Source organism: Mobula birostris, chromosome 3 (genome assembly GCF_030028105.1).
Source record: "Mobula birostris isolate sMobBir1 chromosome 3, sMobBir1.hap1, whole genome shotgun sequence".
Taxonomy (NCBI): Eukaryota; Metazoa; Chordata; class Chondrichthyes; order Myliobatiformes; family Myliobatidae; genus Mobula; species Mobula birostris.
In genome coordinates, this window is record NC_092372.1 from 146,358,919 (window position 1) to 146,384,039 (window position 25,121).

Below are 25,121 nucleotides of genomic sequence, written 5' to 3' on the forward strand. Positions count from 1 at the left end.
ATGATCAGACAGAGAGAAGAAACTATAACACTGGACAGCAATTTTTTTCAAAGCATTGCTTCCTCAGAATTTTGTGCCTATGATAGACCACTTGAAGCTGAACACAAATATAATTTCGGACTACTTGTATCACGTAGGAATTTGCAGAAACAAGAAATTAACTTTTATTGAATGTAATGTATTTAATTGCATAACGGTGCTGACGCTTTGCAATAGATCAACTCAGCTAAAAATGTTTTGTTGATGATTTTCATTTGTACTCAGTGTCTGAGGCTTCTGGTTTAAGTGTCCAACAATAATCAGCCAGTATTGATGGATTCTAGTTGCCCTTATACCACTTCTCCATGACCGCAATGTCCTGGTGAAACCTTTCACTATGTTCGTCAGTGACAGCACCAAGATTTGTAGGGAATTAGTCTAAATGGGAATGCAGATAATGAACCTTTAATGACATGTTGCACTTCATGATTTTGTTTGCTTGAAGCATGTTGTCAACCAGCTACACATAGTTGGTGCTCTGTAGTTGCCAAGAAAATTTTCAACAACATCCTTAAATGCTTTCATGTGATTTTCTCCAGTCCCACTGGAAGTTCTTTGAATTGTCTGTCACTGATGACCTGTTTGATTTGTGGGCCAACAAAAATGCCTTCCTTAATCTTAGCATCAGTTATTCTTCGAACATCTGCCTCAAATACTGAAATCCTTCACAGAAATTTTTATGCCTGGTGACAGCAGATTTCATCCTTGCAGTCTTGAACCCAGTAATTCTGCTTTTGCCTTTGACAAACCCAAGTCTCTGACCAGGTCATTACCTCAGACTGAGTTATCAGATGAGGCTCACTCAACATAAAGGGTTCAGAATCTGTTGTTTTCCATCTCTGACTCATGCATAATGGCATCTTCATCTTCCTCTGCTAGACTTCATGTTTCAGTACTAGATGACTATCGTCATGCAACACGGGTCTCATGGCCTAAGAGAGATTGGAGTGTTCAATGGATTTCTTGCTTTTAGCAGAGAAACCAGACACACACTGGTCAGACAGAAGTAGCAGTCTGTCACATGATGCTTCTGCTCTCATGAAAGACATCAGGACAGCCAATGGCATTGACTTCCAAGTACCTCTCAGCCAAGCTCTAACATTGACAGTGCAATTTGCACACAAGTATGAGGAGCCCAGGCTTTGTCTTGTCATCAATCTTATACCCAAAGTAGACCTCATAGTCTTTCTTAATAAGTGGAGCCATGCTCTGTCTTTGAGATTTAAGCATATACTCACCGCAAATATAACAAAGTATTGTTGTTGTTGCAACATTGATAAGACATTTTTCTATCATAAATACTCCTGAAAATACAATTAGTTTATTATAATGAGTACACACAATATGCTATGCGTGTAAAGCACACGCATCAGTGTGATTGCAATCCAATTTACACGTAAAGGCAATGCATAGAACAGTGTGTGCATTGCTGCTTTTATAATCTTTCTAAAACCTGTCTTGTCATGCAGCATCTGCCCTGCCTAAGCATGCCCATGCATGCCTGGACAAGAATAAAAGCTTTCCAGCTTACATTATGGGCAACATTTAAATTGACTTCAATTATGTATTGAATTAACAAGTATAGGTGGGAAAATTCATGGTGATTTTCATGATCAGCAACCTAAAATCCATAAGGTACATCCAAAAGTATTCAGGAAGCAAATATTTTGTTGTCCAGTGTAATTGAATTGATATCTTTTGACAAAATTAACAAAATCTATTGATGATACTAGTGTTATTGATGTAGTCTGCATGGACTTCAGTGAAGCTTTTGATAGGCTCCCATATGAAAGGCTGGTCCAAAATGTTAGAGCCTATGGAATTCAAAGCAAGTTGGCTTACGAAAAGGAGATGGAGTTCGATGGTGGAAGTTGCTTTTATGATTTGAAGCCTGTAACCATCAGTGTACCACAGGAACCTGTGCTGAGATCCTCACTCTTTGCTATTTATATTAATAATTTGGATTTGAGTTTGGGAGGTATGATTGGCATGTTTACAGATGGCACAAAATTTGGTGATATTGATGGCAGTGAGGAGGATAGTCATGTACGGGTATTACAGATATCAGCAATTATATTGGGAAATGAAATATAATCCTGATATTTGCAAAATTATGCACTTTTAGGATTTGTATGGGTAGAACATGTACAGTGAATGGGAAGGCTCTAGGGAATTTTGAGAAGCAGAGGACCCTTGGTGCATAAGACCATAAATCCCTTAAGGGTCCAATGTGGGTAGATAAGGTGGTATTCAGGATGCTGGCCATCCCCTCCATGCAAATTATCAACAGCAATCACTGACTGGGCAGCAGAGAAGTTGAATTCTTGGCAGTGTTTCTTCCTCTGTTTACTTGTACTTGGACTCAGAACAGGTGAAAAGTCAAAATCTTCATAGTTCAGCCCCAAGAGCAGAATCATAGGGGGTGTTGATTAGAAAGCTATATCTGAAATACTCAGTTTACAGATGAAATCTGAAATTAATTAATTTGGACAGTTGCTTATTTGGGCCAACTCTTAAAAGAACAAAAATGAATCAAGAAAATAGCCAGGATTCCCTTCATTTATTTCAGACACTATGCCACTTAATTAGGACGGGAGACTGTTGCTGAACAGTTTCTAACGACCGTCAGTATCATGTACTTGTGTGACCACTAAGCGCAACATCTTGCTTAGAGTGAACAGTTTTTAAATAGCATCAGTTGTGCATATTTGGGTTCAAAAAGCAATAAGACAATTCAGCTTTGTTTTGCTCACTGCGACTTCAAGCATTCAAGCCTGGAGATGCCAGAAATGGCCGTGAGTGAAATTGAAGTGATTTCACTACTTCAACAAGTTAGGAAGTGAATGAAATTAAAATGATTTCACTACTTCAACAAGTTCGGAAGTACAAAGAATTTGAAGGTATTGAGGTTCATATTGAATGTTACAATGAAAATGAAGATTTGGATGATAGAATTGTCAAAAGCATTGTATGAAGGCAGTACATTATCTGCACTAGGTGTCTGCACTGATTTTGTTCATTTACAATCAATCAAAAGAATACGCAGCGTACACTGGACAAATTTCTCCATCGATAACTATTAGTAACTAATAATAGTTTTATAGTACTGTAGTAGTATTGATAGTTTTCTAATATTTTTCTGTTTCATTTTAATACATTTTATTAGTCAGTTAAATTGCAAGTTGTCTTTTATATACCTTTTTAACTAGTTCCATGAAACTTTGGCTAATTGTGCCAAAGTTTACTGATTGTGATGTGTCCCAATTAACCATAATCCACTATATACAATCCTTATATAGTTAGCCTTTTAGTTTCTTTCTCCTATCCCCTTTTTCCCTTTGCTTAAGAAGTTATGCATATCTTTCCAATTTATAATTACAGACGCATTGGCCATTGGTTAACAGATGTCTCACCTCTTCTACCCCTATTTAATGGTGCAAAATGCACGTTCACAATGAAGACTGTGCCATGGGCCATGCCCTGGAAGCCATCACTAAACCTTCGATTCGGTAAAGAAAACCAAGTATCGACAGGTAGGAAACAGCTGCATTTTATTTCTGTCTAATATATGTGTTACTTGAGATAAAGCAAATTATACAGAGAGCCTTATCCTTTTTTATTTTACATGTTAAAGGAAGTAGTGTATCTTGGGAGGAGCAAAGTATTTAAATGGAGGCTGCTAATGCTACAATACCCAAGATAATTCTTTGATTTTGCATAGATTCCCAGTGCAACTGTGAGAAAAAGAGAAAAATGGATATTTGAAAATTGAAATGGTATATTAATTGAAATTTCAGTTAAGGAATTTTAAATTGATATTGCTCATATTGTTCAAAATCCATTGCCAATTGTAATGAATGATTACTTTGTGACACAATATAATGCAGTTTTACTTGTATACTACTGGCTCATGGCAACTATTAAGGTACTGTATCTTGAAATCTCATCCAAATCCTACTACTTTTCCCTTAATTTAAATATATGGAACATAGTGAACTGTGTACCCAAGTGATTCCAAATGCATTATGGAAACCACAAGAGGAAATTACTTTGTTCTTCATAAATGGCCTTGACTGCCCAACTAAGTCTAGAAATTAGATCAATTAACATCCATGCCTTTAGTGCTTGTGTTAATGAAAACAATATTACCTAGGGCAGACGACAAACTTTCACTTCAAGCCTGTTTCAATTTCACTAACTGTGAAATTCAAATAGGCTTCCCTGTAGATTATTCACACTAACATGTCTGACATTTTCTGGATGTCAGATATCCACGTGATGATATCATCATCTGGATGTTCAAATTTCCTCTTGTGTCCCAAAGATGAGCAGGTTGTTAGATTAACTGCCCATTGTAAATTGTCCCTAGTGTAGATGGGTAGTAGAATCTGACAGTGGCTGATGGGAATAGGTCACATTGGAAGTTATTAATGGAATGAGTTTGCTTTGTGATCCTGTATGGACTCAATGTCCTCCTCTATGTCATAAAGAAATACTCAAACCACATCCATTTCTGATCGTCCTGAAGTAATTGCAGCTCAAAGGTTTAATCTATTGCAATCATTAAATTATCCCATTCCAAATGCTACAAGTAAGAGAAGGTCATACATAAAAAATGTTAGAGGAACTCAGCAGGCCAGGCAGCATTTATGGAACAGTCAATGTTTTGGGCCGAAAGCCTTCATCAGGAAAACACAATTAGTTTGTTTTCTCTTGCTATTCAATTCTGTTGATATTGGGAGAACATACTAGATAGATGTGTTACTGAATATAGGCTGTGCCTACACAGCCAAAGTTCACCGAGTTTGTGAAAAATAACCGGGTAATTCTTCCAACATTGAGTAGTTGAGATACCGAAGCAGTGAGTGCCTCAGTAGTGACATCGTGGCAGCATTTCATTACTGGAGGCATTGATTTAGTTATTACTGACCACTCAAGGTTGGTCAGGGATCTTTGGACTGGTGGCAAACACATGCCTATCAGTGAAGAGCCAACTCTTTGCATAACTTCAGATATCTCATTGAACCTGGGTCTTCAATTTTCAGACTCGGCACTCAATAATGTTCAGTGCTGTAGGATAACTCTTCATCCGCACTTTGATGTCTAGTCAAGTTCACGTGGACTTAATTTCCTCATCACAGGAGTTCCCCAAGTGCTGATAGAAATCTTAGTTTGATTCTCAATTTGCTGCTGTCTAAAACATCAGAGAGGTTAGAAAACACTGTATTCACAGAGAATGATTTCATCTACTTTCATTTTAATGAGGAGCGAATGAAATCCAGGGCACTGAGGTTTGCTGGTATTGCTCGATTCCTACAAGTGCCTGCAGCATTAGACTGCAGTTGTGTGCCCATAAGGGCTCCCAGCTTTAGACTCATATGGTTATAGAACATTGTTTTAGGCCCTTCAGCCCAACTGGCCCATGCTGACCAAGATGCATCATTCAAGCATTTGGCTCATAACTTATATTTTTCCAATTCATGTCCCTCTCCAAGACCTTTCCTTCAACATAAATAGTTTCCACTTCATAAGCATGCAAGTGGTTAAGGGTAATCAGAAGAAAATTCCTCTTGGCCAACATTATGTTTACAGGAAGGTCTGAACTACCAGGTATTCTTAGAGGCCAGCACTGCCAGTAGAATGTGGAGGATAAGGATTATCCTCTACTTCCCTGGTTCCTGCCTACTGCTGTCACAACAGCTAAGCACTGATACAACAACAGCCAATCAGAAACCAAAAATGGTGTGGAAAAAGTTTTTAATCTTTTAAAATTGAGATTAGATTTCCTGAATTAGTTTGAGGATCACCCTGTAATATAGAGCAAAGGTGTGGCAATACTATATAACATTGCAGAAACCAGCAAACCAAACAGCAGATAATGCCAGAGAAAATGCAGCAAGGAAAACCAGAGTCTGAGGACCATGGAGGAAGAGACTGAAGAAAAGCAGGAGCAAAAGTAGGCAGATACCAGGTATCTGTTCAACATCTCTCAGCTGAGCAGAGGAGACAAGTATTGACTACTTGGGAAATAAGTACTGAACATCACCATAGAACATTAGTAAATTCGAAGAAAAGTTTCATAAGAACACTAATTATATTGAACACAAGAAGTTTCAGATACCTTACATAATCTGAAACCATTTTGCTCTTATTTGATGTTTTTGATTCCTTTTTTATCTTCCAGCGGGACACTATTATTTTGCATGTTGTATCCAATTAGTCAAATTGTCCATAATGTTATGTAAGCATATTTTCATGTGATTCAATACAGCTTCTCTGCTGCTAGATTTCCCTAAAATCTTCCTTTGGGCTGACCAGTAGAGCTGTCCAAGTTAAAATGAGAATCTGTGAAATGAACTTTAATAAAAGTGAAAAACTCCTCTGATAATATACTTAAGCTTGTTGCTTTCTTCTGCAATGCACTGCATCCATTGTTGCATATTTCTCTCCAGGGTACTGTAGAATTTCTGGATGATGCCTGGGTGTATTCTATCTACAACGCTAGACAAACAGGCCTGACTTTAATACATAATGCATCATCTTACTTTCTAGCATTTATCAGAGATATTGCTCTGCAGCTGATTGTAAAAGTCATTATGGTGCTAAATTCTGTTACAAGGCTACGTTTGAGGGGTATTTACGATGTTTACCAATCAGAAATCTATTGCTAGATGTGGCAATTAACTCATCTTGTATTTGTGGAAGCAGCCTGCTTCATATCCTTTCCTAACAATGGATCCCTATGATTGCACTTTGAGATACTACTGTTAATTTTTATTTGTTTGTTCATAATGTGCTGTGTTGTATGACGTAGGTGATCATGGTCTTTCCATGACCATGATTGTTCTTAGCAAATTTTTCTACAGAGGTTGTTTGTCATTGCCTTCTTCTGGACATTGTCTTTACAAGACAGGCAACCCCAGCCATTATCAATACTCTTCAGAAATAGTCCAGCCTGCATGCTGAGGGAAGGAGTGCCTTATGCCTCCTTTGGTGAAGATGTATGTCCACCTCCTTCATTTATACCATTGCAAAATTGTCAGAGGACTGCAGTAGTAAAACAATTTTGTCTTCTTACTTGTTTTAATTGTAGAAAAACAATACATTTAAAATGATACAGTAAAAAAACTTAGGAGCTCAATGTTTGCATGCACTGTTCAAATATGGATAAAGTTATTTTAATGTTATTTTCTATATTTATTTGAGGAAAATCCATAAAAGCCTAAAGCTTCCTGTTACAGGTTACATTTTTCACGCTACTGTGGTTCCATAGAATTTATGAAACAGTTGTAAGATGATTTAAGAATGCATGATGATTAAACTGATTGTCTACATCCTGCAATTTCCAACATCTGATCCCTTTAAGCAACAAGTACTTATGCATGCCATATTAACTATTGCTGGCATGATAATAATTGCTGACAGACAACAGATTTTAATGCTGAAAATTTCAGCTTTAATATAATATGCCCTTTCAAGAATTTTAAAAAAATCCTTGTCATTTATTGCAATCGTAAGACCATAATACATAGGAGCAGAATTAGGCCGTTTGCCCATTGAGTCTGCCATTCAGTCATGACTGTTTTATTTTCCCTCTCCACCTCATTTTCCAGCCTTCTCCCTGTAACCTTTGATACCTTTACTGATCAAGAACCCATCAACCTCTTTAAATATACACAATGATTAGACTTCCACAGCTGTCTGTGGCAATAAATTCTAGATTCACCACCCTCTGGCTACATAAATTCATCCTCATATCTGTTCTAAAGGGACATTCTTCTATCCTGAGGCTGTGCTCTCTGGTCTTACACTCCCCTACTGTAGGAAACATTTTCTCTACGTTCACTCTACCTAGGCCTTTCAATATTCAGTAGTCTCAATGAGATTTCGCAACCTCCCCCCCCCCCCATTTTGAAAGAAATCCAACTTTTCTTGCTCTTTAATATTTTTGTAATATTAAAATCCATACAATATATTCATATGTTAATGTATAATTGTATTAATGTATAATAATGTATTATTCTGTTTGCTTCACCATTAGTATTTTATTACGGCAGAATATGAGAATTTACTTATATTGAAACCTTTCAGATGTTTTTAGAATGGTCTCCATTTATATAGAGATATTAATCATAGAAGGGTTCAACGTTCAAAATAAATTTATTTCTAAGTACGTCTATGTTACCATATATTACCTTGAGATTCATTTTTTGCAGGCATTTATAGGAAAATATAGATCTTTATGAAAACTACGTAAGCAGACCAAGACTGACAAAAAACTAATGTACAAAAGAAGTCAAATTGTGCAAATAAAAATAATTATGAGAACATGAGTTGTAAAGAATCCTTGGATGTAGTCTGAAAGTCATAGAATCAATTCAGATTAGTGGTGATTGAAGGTATTCATGCTGGTTCCGGAGCCTGATGGTCGTAGAGTAGTATCTGTTCCTGAACCTGGTGGTGTGGGACCTAAAGTTCCTGTGCCTGTTGCTGATAGTAGTAGTGAGAAGAGGGCATGGCCTGGATGGTGGGATTCTTTGATGATAGATGCCGCTTTCTTGTAGTAGTGCTCCATGTACATGTACTTCGTGGTGGGGAAGGACTTGCCTGTGATAGACGGGGATGTATCCTCCACTTTCTGTTGCCTTTTTCATTCCTGGGTTTTGGCATTTCCACACTATGGCATGATGCAACTTGTTGGGATACTCTCCCCTCTGCATCTATAGAGGTTTGTCAAAGATTTTGGTGACATGCAGAATCTACACAAACTTCTAAGAATAGAGACTCTTTTATGCATTCTTTATGATGGCACTTACTGTATGTGTTAGTCCCAGGACAGATCAACTGCCAAGTTAACACCAAGGAGTTTAAAGTTACCGATCCTCTCCACCTTCCCACGAAATATCAGATGAGCTTGTCCCATTCACTCATGCTCCCCAGATAACCTTGCAATTCTTTTTCTTTCAGACACTTAACCACCCTGTTGTAAACACTCCCCCTAATAAATCCATCTCCACTATTGTTACAGGCAATGCATTACACTCTTTACCAACTTGCAATGTTTATATATATTAAAAATATTTTTGTATTTCTTATGATTCATTTGCTAATTATCTTCATTCTGTATTCTCTATTTATTGGCCCTTCCGCTAATGGAAGCATTGTTTCTTTACCTTGTCTATGTCTATTGTAATTTTAAATACCACTAATCAAATTCTGCACAATCACTTCTTTGCCTTGGTGAAATTGCCAGCATCTCAAGTCTGTTCACATAAGTGAGGTCCCTCAGGTCTAGAATAAATCTAATAAATCTGAACTGCACCTTCACGAAAGCTTTCACATCTTTTCTGAAGGTTGGTGCCCAAAACTGGACATAATAGTTGTGGCTGAACTGCTGATTTATTGGGATTCATCATTGACTTCCCTGTTCTTATATTCCATGTCATCATTGGAAAACCCAGAATACCATATATATTTAAATTGCTTTGTATCCTGCTCCCTTCATCAAAATATGCATACATACATTACTTCTAGACTTCTCTATTCTCATGTCCTCTAGTTTATATTGCTACTTCTTTATTCTTTCCACCAATTCTAAGACCCCACAGTTATCTGCATTAAATTTCCCCTGCCACCAATCAGCAGATTTCAACCATATCTCCTTAAGGTCTATTACTATCCTCCTCGCAGTTCACAATGACTGTTTAGTGCTGCCTGCAAATTTGAAAATTTACACCTAAATTCAAACCATTAATTTCAAGCCAGCTAAATTCAAGCCATGGGGCACCATGGTAGCATAGTGGTTAGTGTGACACTGCTACAGCTTGGGGTATGGTAGTTCAGATTTCAGATTGAGCACTGTCTGTAAGGGGTTTGTTTATTCTCCCCGTAACTGCATGGGTTTCCTCCGGTGGTCCAGTTTCCCCCCACAGTCCAAAGATGCACCAGTTGGTAGGTTAATTGGTTATTGTAAATTGTCCTGTGATTCAGCTAATGTTAAACATGTGGAAGGGCCTGTCCTGCGCTGTATTTGTAAATGAATAAGTAAATAAATAAACGTTAACGAAAGCAATGGCCCCAGTATCAATCCCCAAGTAAATCCACCGTATGCTTCTTTCTGTCCAAAAATCAACCTTTCACTTGCTATTTGTTATTTAGCAATTTATCCCTTTTTCATTCTATGATCCTCAACCCTAATGACAATGATGTGGAGGCCTTTTTGAAGTCACTATAAAAAAAAATTCTCTCAACAAACTTCACCTTAGTTGGACACAGTATATATTTAGCAAATTCATGTTGCCGTCTTCTAATCAGTCACACTCATCTAAGCATGAGGTAGTTTTGTGTCTATTTTTTCCTCTCAAACTTCTCCCAAGGCCAAGTGTTTGTCATTATTCAGGTTATCCCTCCATGTTTTGGTTTTGAAGATTGGTGGAACTTCTGAAATTTTTAGAAGATTATAGCTGAGACCTCTTTAATTTCCACCCTTACTTCCCTCAGCACTCTTGTATGTACCCAGGTGATTTAATCTCTTTGAACATGGCTAGTATTTACGGTACTTCACCAATCAAATTTTAGCCCATCCAGAACTTCAGCTACAACTTAGATTATTGAGATTTCAAAACATCATCTTCTATACTGAAAAATGGTGTAAAATATTATTTATTTACCTCAACCAGTTGCCTTCTGCCACATTGGGTCCACTCCTATTTATTCTCTGTAGGCAGGTTGTGAGAAGCCAAAATACTAAGGTAATTTAAAATCAGCTAAATGCCACAATGGGAGTTAGATGACTGTGAGATGAGATGAAAGGACTTTCCTCATCTTGTCTTTTTCTTTTGATTACTATAGGTTAAGTTTAGATATTTATAGGACTAATGTTTCAGGACAATTTTGTTTTCCATTACTGGCATGATTGCTAATGTTGTTATTGTGTTTAAAAAGGATGGACCATAAAGAAGTGTAATATTTACTTTATTGGCATGAACAGACATGACTACCACTTCTAGACTTAAACCTATTTGTTGTATACCGTCAGATTTGGTGCAGTATGCCAGCAACTCTTGCAAAAATGCTTTAATATATCCTTTTTAAATAACAATCTAAGCTAAATTTACATGATGGTATGAAGAACTAGCAGAGCAGATAGAAAAGATGTTTTGAGGACAGTTATGAGTATAGAAAGATGAGGCAGTGAAGCAGGAATAAACTTGCATATGTTCATGTGAGTTCAACTGCTACAATGGAAGTGCAGGGACTTTTACTTCGATAATTTGGGGCTTTTAATCTTTTCCCCAGGGTGATATGACTAATATGAGAGGACATACTTTTATGGTGATTGGAAAAAGTATAGGAGAGACTTCAGAGATAGGATTTTTACACAGAGTGTGGCAAATGCATGAATCACACTGCCAGGAATGAAAGTGGAGGCAAATACATTAGGGACGTTTAAGAGAATATCGGTTATGCACATGGGTGAAAAAAATGGAGAGCTACATGGGAGGAAAGTGTGAGATTGATTTTGAGGTAGGTTAAAAGGTCAGCACAACATCATGGGCCAAATGGCCTATTTTGTGTTGTATTAGGTTCAAGCCATTCCTGGGTTTTGGATACTAGAGGCTTAAGTTAAAGTGCAAATGGACTGCAAACAGCCAGACAGCATATGGCCATAGGAAACTAAGATGAACTTTTTTTTGGACACAAGTTACTTTTAAGAACAGCAGGACTCCTTCTATGCCTTATAAGAATTGCTCAGTTATTCCCTTTCCTGAATACTGTCTTTCCACATACAACGATCCCTATCTCAGTTATCCTGTTAATAGGTTTTCTTTGGATTCCTGGATACAAGCAGTGATCTTGAGAGATTCCACTCCACTGCCAGGGCTATGAAAAAGAAATTGGGATTTAAACAGATAGGTAGCTACTTCTGTGTAATCTCCAACAATTAAAATCTTGGCTGATATCTTTCTTCCTGGCTGCATTGTTTGGTGAAATTGAAAATGGTTGAATTGGATCTACTATCCCCAACTAAATCCCAATATGTTCACAACTGAATAATCACTGGTAAAAGAAGGCAAAAAAGCTGCTTGGTCCCACCTTAAAATATTTGGAGTAGAGTATGTGCCAAATTTTTTAGCACATTGTATGTGAAATCAGCCAAAACAATGTAAAAGGGAATTGTTAAAGTGAGCTTTGTAGCCACTGATGCTCATTTAAAAGCAATTTTGACCCAAAGTGCCTCAACCCACAAAACTGACCTTAACCTCAAAATGATTTGTCAAATTGGATTCATAATGGCTTGTTGATGGGAATAAACTATGATGGTGCAGGATAGCTTTGGTGGTTGGACACCTGCGACTAATAGAATACCACAGGGATTGGTGCTGGGATCCTTGCTCTTCGATTACTAAGTTTGCAGAAGACATAGAAATTGCTTCTTTTGTTGATTATAAGGAGGACAATCCGGACACAGAATGATGATAATAATAATCATCTGGTAGTAAGGTGAGCAGGGCAATGGCAGTTTAATCATAATGATTGTCAGGTAATGCATTTAGGAGTTTTAATAAGATTGGACATGTACATGAACAGAAGAACCCTAGAGAGTACTTTTGAATTCTGTTGAATTGCTGGATCCTTTATGCTAGTTAATCTTGTTCATACTAGTTTACTAGTTTATACTTTGCTCATGGCTAAAGGCACCCTCAACTCAATGCAGAGTAATCATTAATCAAAACGAAGTCCAATTCATTGATATTTAGTGTATCTGCAACTTCAGAATAATGAGTTCTCTGACTAAGATATCCAAGCAGGTGCCATGGTTTATTCTTCTGTAGGATTCCACTCGTGCTGTTTTCAAGAAAAAAGTACTATGTGACGGATTCAGAGGAAATATACTGGCAGGTGGTGAACGGCCCCAGTGAAGAAATCAAAGGACAGTTGCATTGGAAACTAGCTGTCCATCAGAAATATTAAGTAGCCAAAGCAAATGCATTTTAGGTACCTTCATTTGTCCATTTGGATATTGTGAGTAGTGGTAGTCTGCTGCAGACTGCGGAGCATTACAAACTAATACGCGCTCATTTCGCATGCCGGAGGTTATGTAACTTTGCCAAATGAGGAAGAGGAAAAATTAGAGTAAGAAGAAAATTATGAAACTGGTGCAGAAGGAACAGAGCTCATTGGTGCAATTGTGAGGTTCAGTTAGTCTCCACTATTCCCCTGGATTAATTTCTTTTGACCAATACTGTACAAACAACTCTTACAAATTTAGCTTGTCCAAGGTTCACTGATCAGCAGCAGTTCCTTCTCTCCCCTTTGTATTTTTTTAGGTTTATGAAAAGAGGAACCCTTTTGGGTTGTGGTTAGGGGAGTTAGAAAAGAGAAGCAATGTGCATTACATTAACAGAACCTTCAAACTGAGAAGAAATTTTCTGGCAAGATAAAGAATTGTGGGAGTGAATGCTAGCAGCGTGTTCAGCTTATGTGTCTATCAAGGGTGAAAATCTGGAGACGTGCAAGGCGTGATCTGTTGGAGAAGGCTCACAGGAGTGCTATAATGTGTGAAGATGAGATAAACTATGAGTTGAGTTTGTTGGAGATTATTGGCAGATGAATAATGAAGAATGGTATGAACTGAGTAGATGAGGTTAGTGGTATAAAGACTGTTCCCGGGTATTGAGCAGGTTCCTATTTACAGACTGTACTCTTTTCCTAGATGTGGCCTGGCCTGGTGAGTTCCTCCAGCATCTTGTGTGTGTTGTTCGGATTTCCAGCATCTGCAGATTTTCTCTTATTTCCGATTTACAAATGTCCATTAGTCAATTTTGCCCACAAGTCCAATTCTGCCCACTGACTATGGGAATCATACTTCTATAACATTGTACTGGCAGCATTGTACAAGCATGCAACATCAATAAGAACAATTGATAAAAATGAGAAGAGAGAGGAAGTTAATTGTACCATTAATAGAAATGAATGTATGTATGTGCTGTGTGCTTCACATTTTAAATGAATAATATTATGAGAGTTCATTCATATCTAGGGTGTCCTTCATTTCTAGGGATAGGCTGTAGATGATAATAGATTTGAAAAATAACTCCCTGGCTTTAACAAGTCACATACTGTCATTAAATTGCTTATGACACTGCATGCTTTTGGGTCATCAGTTTTGGCCCAAGACTGTGCTGGAAGAGTGTAGCTCTATTTCTTTCTAAACCTACTAAGAACCTTATGTCATCAATACTTTATTTTGTATGGTAAAATGAAAGCCGCAAAGTGATCCATTGCACATTACCTCCATGTAGTCCAAGATAACTTTTGGTGTTGCAAACTACTTATGCTCTAGTTGGAGTATGTAGACACTCAAAGAGCACACTTACGTAACAATCATGTCAGTTAGAAGACAACACAACATTTACACAAAAAGTAAGTGATACATGTTGTGGTTCTGTATTGGCAACACTGCATCCAAATTTAATCCCTGCTTGACTTGTTAGATATGTATACTTATTTATTTCAGTTGTCATATTAGTAGACAGTTGGTTTAGGTAAAGAGGAAGTCCATTTTCAATTCATTATATTTCCTTCAGTCTGATTGGTTTACATCAGTCACATGGTGGTCTATAAGATTTATGTGTTTGGTTATTTAAATTGACATGGAATCTGAACTTAGAGTGAAATAATCTTCAAATGAAGTTATTGCCAAAATAGTGAAATTATTACTTAAATATTTTTAACTGACTTGGATACTCTAAGTTGATGTGTGGTGTATGCTAAAAATGATATTTTTTAATAGAAATCTTTTTGGATTCAAAATAATTGTTTATGTTGCTTAGTTTTATTAAGTACTTGAGTAGAAATGCGATGAACTCTTTTTCAAAACATTTAAATGACTATATTTTGTTAATCTATTTGAATATCAGACCTACAGGAAAATAAATGAACAGGAATGGTTATATATTTTTGGTGTGGGTGTTGTAATGAAACACACAAAAATTGCTGGAGGACCTCAGCAGGCCAGGCAGCATCTATAGAAAAGAGTAAACAGTTGAGACACTTCATCAGTCGTTCAAGTCAATTGTTTGCTCTTTTTGATAGATGCTGCCTGCCTGCTAAGTACCTCCAGCATTCTGAGTGCGTTGCTTTGGGTTTCCAATATCTGCAGATTTTCTCGTGTTTGAAATGAAACACTTTCATTGTTGTCACTTCAACAGATGACGATGTTTCATAAAACATTTTACAATGAAATAGGAATTTATACTTTGTGTGTGGGGAAACAGGTTGTTTGCTCATCATGGTAGGCAAGCACTTCCTGTTAATCTTACTTAAATTCATATATACTGCTGTATTTTCAGCCTACAGTGTTTTAGAAGCACTTATTACAGTTAATATTTCTACCATTGCTGTATTGATAAAACTGTCAAAATTTACTGACAAAGCCCAGTCAAGCTCTGAGAATGAAGGCATTATATCAGAATAGCCAAGCAAATAAAAATGACTAGTTCAACTTCGATAAGGGGTAGAGGTTACAAAACAAAATACAAGCAAAATGGACTGGGGGTAATATACCGACATGGACTGAGGATTGCTTAATGTGCAGAAAACAGATAAGGAATAAATAAGTTACTCATGAGAGCTAAAAAACAAACTTCCTGGAGGAACGCAATAGGATGAGCAGCATATGTGAAAGCCTAGAGATGGTTAATGTGTCAGGTGGCTGTAGTTGAGTTCTCAGAGGGTTAGGTGCCAGAACCCAGTTGTTCATAATCTTTCTGAATGATTTGGATGAGAGGATCAAGTGCAATACTGTATGTCAATGTTTGTGGGTGTGAGGAGGGTTCAGAGAAGCTTAAAGCAGACCTACAGAAATTAATGAACAGTTGATGTTTTGGGCCAAGACCCTTCTTCAGGACTGGAAAGGAAGGGGGAAGATGCCAGAATAGGGAGGTGGAGGGAGGCGAAGGAGGATAGCTAGAAGGTGAAGGTGAAGCCAGGTGGGTAGGAAAGGTAAAGGGGCTGGAAATGAAGGAATTTGATAGGAGAGGAGAGTGGGCAATCAGAAGATAGGGAAGGAGAAGGGGACCCAGGGGGGTGTGATAGGCAGGTAAGAACAGATAAGAGGCCAGATTGGGGATTAGAAGAAAAGGGGAGGGGGAGAGAATTTTTTTTTTACCAGAAGGAGAAATTGGTATTCATGCCATCAGGTTGGAGGCTACAAAGATGGAATATAAGGACCGACATGTCGGAACAGGAATGGGAATGGGAATTAAAATGTTTGGCCACTGGGAAGTTCTGCTTTTGGCGGATGAAGTGGAGGTGTTTAACAAAGCGGTCCTCTAATTTACGATTGGTCTCATCGACATAGAGGAGGCTTCATTGGGAACACACGGCAACCTCAGCAGATTCGCAGCTGAAGGGTTGCCTCACCTGGAAGAACTGTTTGGGGATTTCAGTGGAGATGAGGGTGGAGGTGAGCTCAGCATGGGTGCATGAAGCAGCCCCAGTGCAGTTGTCAGTGTAGTGGAGGAAGAGTTGAGGAGCATTACAGAGGAATATGGATACTTCTACGTAGCCAATGAAAAGGCAGGCATAACTGGGACCTATGCGGGTGCCCACGGCTACCCCTCATGTCTGGAAAAAAGTGTGAGGAGCCGAAGAAAAAATTGTTGAGGGTGAGACTGAAGGAAAAATTGTTGATGGTGAGACTTATTTTTTTTGAATATTGAAACAATCAAGGAATGTAGAGTTGGTACAGGAAGAATCTACCAGGATCTTTTCCTATGGTGGGAAAGTGCAGCAGCTAAATGCAGGCTCTTTTCATTTGTATTCTTATCCATATATTCAAATCCCTGCACTCTTGGATTAGGAAGTGTCACTGTGAACAACAACCATGTGGATATTCTTGTTTTTTTATCACTACCATGCATTCCAAATATGCTCTTCTTATCCTAATCATCACATCCTAATTAACCCCTCTCCTAATCAACTTTACTGAATATGTATGGCAAGAAAGGTGAGATACTATGAAACAGTTTTGAAATCTTACATTTTTGTATTTTTGTACACTTTTCCTATTTCATCGCTACGTCAAGAATTATTTTCTCCATAAGGTTTTTTCTTATTTATTTCAATCCAGTTTCAACTACTCATACACAAGATAATGCAATTACATTTGAGAGGAGTATTAATAGAGCAGTAATAGCAATAGACATAACCTACATATTTCATACCACTGTTCCTGATCAGTTTCATTTTTAAGAAAGCACTTGCTGAGCAATGAATGGCTGAAAATAATTTGGTTCCAGTGTATAAATAGATATCGGTGTATGAACTGAGAACATGGGTCAGTACATTGAACTATAATTGTTGAGAAGTTGAGAAGCAGGACCACAAAGGTAGTCATCTTGGGATTACTGCCTGTACCACGTGACAGTGAGTATAGGAATAGAATGAGCTGGAGGATAAATGCGTGGCTGAGGGATTAGAGCAGGGGGCAGGGATTCAGATTTCTAGATCATTGGGACCTCTTTTGGGGCAGGTGTGACCTGTACAAAAAGGACAGGTTGCATTTGAATCCCAGGGGGACTAATATCCTAGCAGGAAGGTTTGCTAAGGCTACCGGGGAGAGTTTAACCTAGAACTGTTGGGTGAGAACCGAACTGAAGAGACTGGGGAAGAGGCGGTTAGCTCACAAATAGAGAAAGCTTGGAGACAGTGAGTGAGGGAGGATAGGCAGGTGATAGAGAAGGGACGCGCCCAGACCGATGGTTTGAGATGTGTCTATTTTAACGCAAGGAGTATTGTGAACAAAGCGGATGAGCTTAGAGCATGGATCAGTACTTGGAGCTATGATGTGGTGGCCATTACAGAGACTTAGATGGCTCAGGGACAGGATTGGTTACTTCAAGTGTCGGGTTTTAGATGTTTCAGAAAGGATAGGGAGGGAGGCAAAAGAGGTGGGGGCATGACACTGTTGATCAGAGATAGTGTCATGGCTGCAGAAAAGATGGACGTCATGGAGGGATTGTCTACGGAGTCTCTGTGGGTTGAGGGTAGGAACAAGAAGGGGTCAATAACTCTACTGGGTGTTTCTTATAGGCCGCCCAATAGTAGCAGGGATATTGAAGAGCAGATAGGGAAACAGATCCTGGAAAGGTGTAATAATAACAGAGCTGTCGTGGTGGGAGATTTTAATTTCCCAAATATTGATTGGCATCTCCCTAGAGCAAGGGGTTTAGATGGGGTGGAGTTTGTTAGGTGTGTTCAGGAAGGTTTCTTGACACAATATGTAGATAAGCCTACAAGAGGAGAGACTGTACGTGATTTGGTATTGGGAAATGAACCTGGTCAGGTGTCAGATCTCTCAGTGGAAAAGCATTTTGGAGAAAGTAATCATAATTCTATCTCCTTTACAATAGCATTGGAGAGAGATAGGAACAGACAAGCTAGAAGAGGATTTAATTGGAGTAAGGGGAATTATGAGGGTATCGGGCAGGAACTTGGAAGCATAAATTGGGAACAGATGTTCTCAAGGAAAAGTATGGAAGAAAAGTGGCAAATGTTTAGGGGGTATTTGTGTGGAGTTCTGCATAGGTACATTCCAATGAGACAGGGAAGTCATGGTAGGGTACAAAAGCTATAATAAATCTAGTCAAGAAGAAAAGAAAAACTTACAAAAGGTTTAGAGAGCTAGGTAATGTTAGGGATCTAGAAGATTATAAGGCTACCAGGAAGGAGCTTATGAAGGAAATTAGGAGAGCCAGAAGGGGCCATGAGAAGGCCTTGGCAGGCAGGATTAAGGAAAACCCCAAGGCATTCTACAAGTATATGAAGAGTAAGAGGATAAGATGTGAAAGAATAGGACCAATCGAGTGTGACAGTGGGTAAGGGTGCATGGAACCAGAGGAAATAGCAGAGTACTTAATGAATACTTTACTTCAGTATTCACTATGGAAAAAGATCTTGGTGATTGTAGTGATGACTTGCAGCGGACTGAAAAGCTTGAGCATGTAGATATTAAGAAAGAGAATGTGCTGGAGCTTTTGGAAAGCATCAAGTTGGATAAGTCACAGGCTACTGTGGGAGACGAGGGAGGAGATTGCTGAGCCTCTGGCAATGATCTTTGCATCATCAATGAGGATGGGGGAGGTTCTGGAGGATTGGAGGGTTGCGGATGTTGTTCCCTTATTCAAGAAAGGGAGTAGAGATAGCCCAGGAAATGATAGACCTGTGAGTCTTATTTCAGTGGTTGGTAAGTTGATGGAGAAGATCCTGAGAGGCAGGATTTATGAACATTTGGAGAGGTATAATATGATTAGGAATAGTCAGCATGACTTTGTCAAGGGCAGGTCGTGCCTTACGAGCCTGATTGAATTTTTTGAGGATGTGACTAAACACATTGATAAAGGAAGAGCAGTAGATACAGTATATGGATTTCAGCAAGGCATTTGATAAGGTACCCCATGCAAGGCTTATGGGAAAGTAAGGAGGCACGGGATCCAAGGGGACATTGCTTTGTGGATCCAGAACTGGCTTGCCCACAGAAGGCAAAGAGTGGTTGTAGACAGGTCATATTCTGTATGGAGATTGGTGACCAGTGGTGTACCTCAGGGATCTTTTCTGGGACCCTTACTCTTCGTGATTTTTATAAATGAACTGGATGAGGAAGTGGAGGGATGGGTTAGTAAGTTTGCTGATGACACAAAGGTTGGGGGTGTTGTGGATAGTGTGGAGGGCTGTTAGAGGTTACAGCGGGACATTGATAGGATGCAAAACTGGGCTGAGCAGTGGCAGATGGAGTTCAATCCGGATAAGTGTGAAGTGGTTCATTTTGGTAGGTCAAATATGATGGCAGAATATAGTACTAATGGTGAGACTCCTGGCAGTGTGGTGGATCAGAGGGATCTTGGGGTCAGAGTCCATAGGACGCTCAAAGCAGCTGCACAGGTTGACTGTGGTTTAGAAGGCATACGGTATATTGGCCTTCATCAATCGTGGAATTGAACTTAGGAGCCGAGAGGTAATGTTTGCAGCTATATAAGACCCTGGTCAGACCCCACTTGGAGTACTGTGCTCAGTTCTGGTCACCTCACTACGGGAAGGATGTGGAAATTATAGAAAGGGTGCAGAGAAGATTTACAAGGATGTTGCGTGGATTGGGGAGCATGCCTTATGAAAATAGGTCGAGTAAACTCGGCCTTTTCTCTTTGGAGCAACAGAGGGTGAGAGGTGAGCTGATAGAGGTGTGTAAGATGATGAGAGGCATTGATTGTGTGGATAGTTAGAGGCTTTTTCCCAGGGCTGAAATGGTTGCCACAAGAGGACACAGGTTTAAGGTGCTGGGGAGTAGGTACGGAGGAGATGTGAGGGGTATGTTTTTTACCTAGAGATTGGTGAGTTTGTGGAATGGGCTGCCGTCAATGGTGTTGGAGGCGGATATGATAGACTTTTGGATAGGTGCATGGAGCTTAGAAAAATAGAGGGCTATGGGAATGTCTAGTAATTCCCAAGGTAGGGACATGTGCGGCACAACTTTGTGGGCTGAAGGGCTTGTACTGTGCTGTAGGTTTTCTATGTTTCTATGATGTTGTGGGAATTGCAGAGAGTTGGCTGTCATAAGGGCAGGAATGACTGCTGGATATTCCGGGGTTTAAGTGTTTCAGATGGGACAGGGAAGGAGGTAAAAGAGGTAGGGGGTGGCATTGCTATTCCGGGATAGTAGCATAGCTGCAGAAAGGGAGAACATCATGGAGGGACTGAGGGAGGTGGAGTTGGGGGGGGCGGTTGAAGTCAGAAACAGGAAGGGATAATCACTCTATTGGGGCTATCCTATAGCCCAATAGCAACAGAGTCATTGAGGTGCAGATAGGTAGGCAGATTTTGTAAAGGTGCAAAAATAGCAGGGCTGTTGTCGTGGGTGACGTCAACTTCCGTGATATTGATTGGCACTTTCTGAGTGCAAAAGGCTTAGACGGGGTGGATTTTGTTAGGTGTGTCCAGGAAGAATTCCTGACACAATACATAGAGAGACCAACTATAAGCCATACTAGCCATCTTAGTACGAGGCAATGAAGCTGATCTGGTGACATCTGTCAAAGTCAAAGGAAAGTTATTCCCAAAGTATGCATTTATCACCATATACTACATTTAGGTTCATTTTCTTGGCCATATACTACATTCAGGTTCATTTTCTTGGCAGGCATTTACAGGAAAATAAAGAAATGCAATAGAATTTATGAAAATCTACAGTATTCATACAGTAACTAAATATTGACAAACAACCAATGTGCAAAAGAAAACAAATTGTGCAAATAAAAAATATATGCCTGTACAAACTGAGAACATGACTTGTAGAGTGTTTGAAAGAGAATCTGTTAGTGTGGAATCATTTCAAAGTTCAGGGGAGTGAAGTTATCCATGGTGTTCAGATGGCTTAAGAGTAGTAACTTTTCCTTAACTGGAGAGATTATGGAGACATTAGTAGTGATCTTTCAACAATCATTAGATTCTAGAATGGTTCCAGAGGACTGGAAAATTGCAAATACTTCTCCACTTTTTAAGAAGGAAGAGAGGCAAAAGAAAGGTAACTATAGGGTAGTTAGCCTGACCTAAGTGGTTGGGAAGATGTTGGAGACCATTATTAATGATGAGGTTTTGGGGTACTTGGAGGCACATGATAAAATAAGTTAAAATCAGCATGGTTTCTTTAAGGGGAGATCTTGCATGACAAATCTGTTGAATTCTTAGAGAGAATAACAGGCAGGATAGATGAAGGAGAGTCAGTGGATATTGTTTACTTGGATTTTCAGAAGGTCTTTGACTGTACGTATGGCTCCTAACCATGGTAAGAACCTATATAGTATTATGGGAAAGATACTGTCTTGGATAGAAGATTAGCTGACTGGTGGAGTGGAAATAGCCTTTTATGTTGGCTGCTGGTAACTAGTGGTGTTCTGCAGGGGTTGTTGTTGGGACCACTTCTTTAATGTAATGGGAAAATGATTTGGATGATGAAATTGATGGCTTTGAGGCCAAATCTGTAGATGATATGAAGATAGGTGGAGGAGTAGGTAGTGTGGAGGAAGCAGAAAGACTTAGATAGATTAGAAGTATTGGCAAAGAAGTTGCAGATGGAATACAGTGTAGGGAAGTGTGTGGTCATACACTTTGCTAGAAGGAATAAGGGAGTAGACTATTTTCTAAATGGGGAGAACATTCAGAAATCAGAGGTGCAAATGGACTTGGGAGTCCTCATACAAATTCCCGAAAGGTTAACCTGCAAGTTGTCAGTGGTAAGGAAGGCAAATGTAATATTAGCATTCATTTCGAGAGGATTAGAATGTAAAGGTAAGGTTATAATGCTGAGGCTTTATAGGGTGTTGATCAGACAGCACTTAGAGTATTGTGAGCTGTTTTGGATCCCTTAAATAAGAAAGGGTGTGCTGTCATTGGAGAGGGTTCGGAGAAGGTTCACAACAATAATCCCAGGAATGAAAAGGTTAACATATGAGGAACATTTGATGGCTTTGGGCCTGTACTTACAAGAATTTAGAAAAATGAGGGGGGAATCTCATTGAAACCTGTCAAATATTGAAAGGCCTAGATTAGAGTGCATGTAGAGAAGCTGTTTCCTCTAGTGGGGGTGCCTAGGACCAAAGGCACAGCCTCAGAATAGAAGTATGTCTCTTCAGAACAGAGATAAGGAGGAATTTCTTTAGCCAGAGGATGGCAAATCTGTGGAATTCATTGCCATAGGGGAATATGGGGCCTAATCACTGTGTTTATTTAGAACGGAGGTTGATAGGTTCTTGATTAGTAAGGGCATCAAAGGTTTAGGAGAATGGGGCTGAGAGGGATGATAAATCAGCCATGATGAAATGAAGGAGCAAACTCAATAAGCCAAATGGCCAAATTCTCCTCCTACAGTATGTCTTGTGGTCTAAGGGGTGTGGGTCCTAAGGCTTCTTTACCTCTTACCTGATGGTAGTAGCGAGAAGAGAGCCTGGCCCGAATTGTGGAAGTCTTCAATGATGGATGCTGTTTTCTTGTGGTAGTGCTCCTTGTAAAAGCACTCAATAGTGGCGAGGGCTTTTTCATTCCCAGGCATTGGTGTTTCCATACCGGGCTATGATGCAACCAATTAGGACACTGTCCAACATGCATCACTAAAAGTCAGTCAAAATTTTAGATGACTTGCTGAATTGATGCATGCATCTAAGAAACTAGTTGCTCTGTTGTGCCTTATTTATGATGACACTTAGGTACTGGTCACAGGATGGATCCTCTGATATGGTAACATCAAGGAATTTAAACTTTCTGATTTTCTTGACTTCCGATCCCTAATAAGGAGTGGTTCATGTACCTTTGGCTCCTTCCTCCTGTAGCCAATAATCAGCTCTTTGCTTTTGCTGAATGAGAGGTTGCTGGGAGACTTTGATCACAATTCCCTGACATATAGACTTGGACAGGGATAGGAGCAGATGGTGTAGGAAAGTGTAAGGTGAGGGTGAATTATGATGTTATTTGACAGGAAATTGGGAGTGTAGTTTGGGAACAGATATTCTCAGGAAATTGTACAACGGATATGTGGAGGTTGTTTGGGGAAGCACTTGTATGAGATTTTGGTTAGTTTCATCCTATTGAGGCAGGGGAAGGGTGAAAGAGAGAAAGAACCATGGTAGACAAGAGAAGAGGAACCTCTAGTCAAGAGGAAGAAGGAAATATAGGTAGCAAGGACCAGACAGGACTCTTGAGAGTTCAAAAACTGTGAGTTAATGTTGCACCTGTATAAAGCTTGTTAGACCACACATGGAGTATCGTGTTCAATTCTACTGACCTCATTATCGAAGGATATGGAAAGTTTAGACTGGGTGCAGAGGAGATTTAACAAAGTGTTTCCTGGATGAGAGAGCATGTCTTATGAGGAATGGTTAAGCATGCTGGGGTTTGTCTCTTTGGATCAAAGGAGGATGAGAGGCGATTTTGTTAGAGGTGTATAGTTGATACCCAATGTCTTCATTCATTTTGTCAATACAACAAGCTACAGAGTTATTTACTCAGAGGAATTGATTTTAAAATACTGGTATCCACTTTGAGAACGGTGGTGAGCACTTCTGATACAGCGGGCATTATTAATCTTTCACCAATTATATGAGATTTTCCACACTTTGCTATCATTTTGGAAATGTTGTAAGAAGCAATGAGACCACTATCAAGGTCATTTTTAGCTTTCTTGGCAAATGACTTGAGTGTGCAAAGCTTTTCAAATGCTTCTTCTGGAACTGAGTAATACCATAAGTAGTCTTTTCAGGGTGTCTCTTACGGAAGTGTTCCTGCAATCTTGATGGTTTCATGGCTTTATTAGACAGTACAGTATTACAAGTATGACACATGGGGTGTTGCTGATCTGATGGCAATGGAATAAAACTACACTCAGGTGTGTAATATTGTATTGATGCACTTTCTGTAGTTTCTGTTTCTTAGCAGCATTAGAATTCAAGCCTTCGCCACTTTCAGACTCATAGAGATTGTGCTGTTTGTATTTATCCATCATTAACAGGGCTAAATTAAAATTTAAAAAAATAACACAAACTGGGAATCCCTATCAGAAGTTGACAATGGCAGCAAGTTAACAAGGTCGGTCAGGTCTTGTGCCTCAAGTTAGGGTGCCACTTACTGCCCCTCCCCCAAGAATCTTGAATGCCCTCCAATGACTTCTATTTTCCCTAAGACCCCCTTAGGACACACTGTCGCCCCCTTGGGGTGCAGTACTACCCCCACTGGGAATCAATACGGATCCTGTGTTGCAATTTTTTTTAGATAACTGCAGCTATCTAAGGTAAAATAATACCAATCTCAGTTCTGCAGTGTTGATTGCTCTGAAGTGTAATTGTTTTATTGCTAACTTTAGTGCTTTTAAAATGAGCATAAAAGATTTTTTTTCCATATTTCTGACGGTAAGCATTAAAGTGTAAGAGCTGTTTCTGTCTCCGGTAGTTTACAGTAAACATTGACTCATATTACAAATAATGTATGACAAAATCAAGGGCATCTCAAAAAATCCTTTTGTTCTTAAGGCAATA

At 39.1% G+C, this 25,121-nt stretch overlaps 1 protein-coding gene across 1 annotated transcript in view; it reads left to right on the plus strand.

The window, feature by feature from the left end:
- LOC140195309 (uncharacterized) overlaps positions 1-25,121 on the plus strand; it is a 193,964-nt gene that overhangs the window by 121,292 nt on the left and 47,551 nt on the right. Inside the window, exon 8 of the mRNA XM_072253416.1 lies at positions 3,421-3,572. Within this exon, the coding sequence (XP_072109517.1) occupies positions 3,421-3,572 (152 nt within the window). The remainder of the gene's footprint in view (positions 1-3,420; positions 3,573-25,121) is intronic.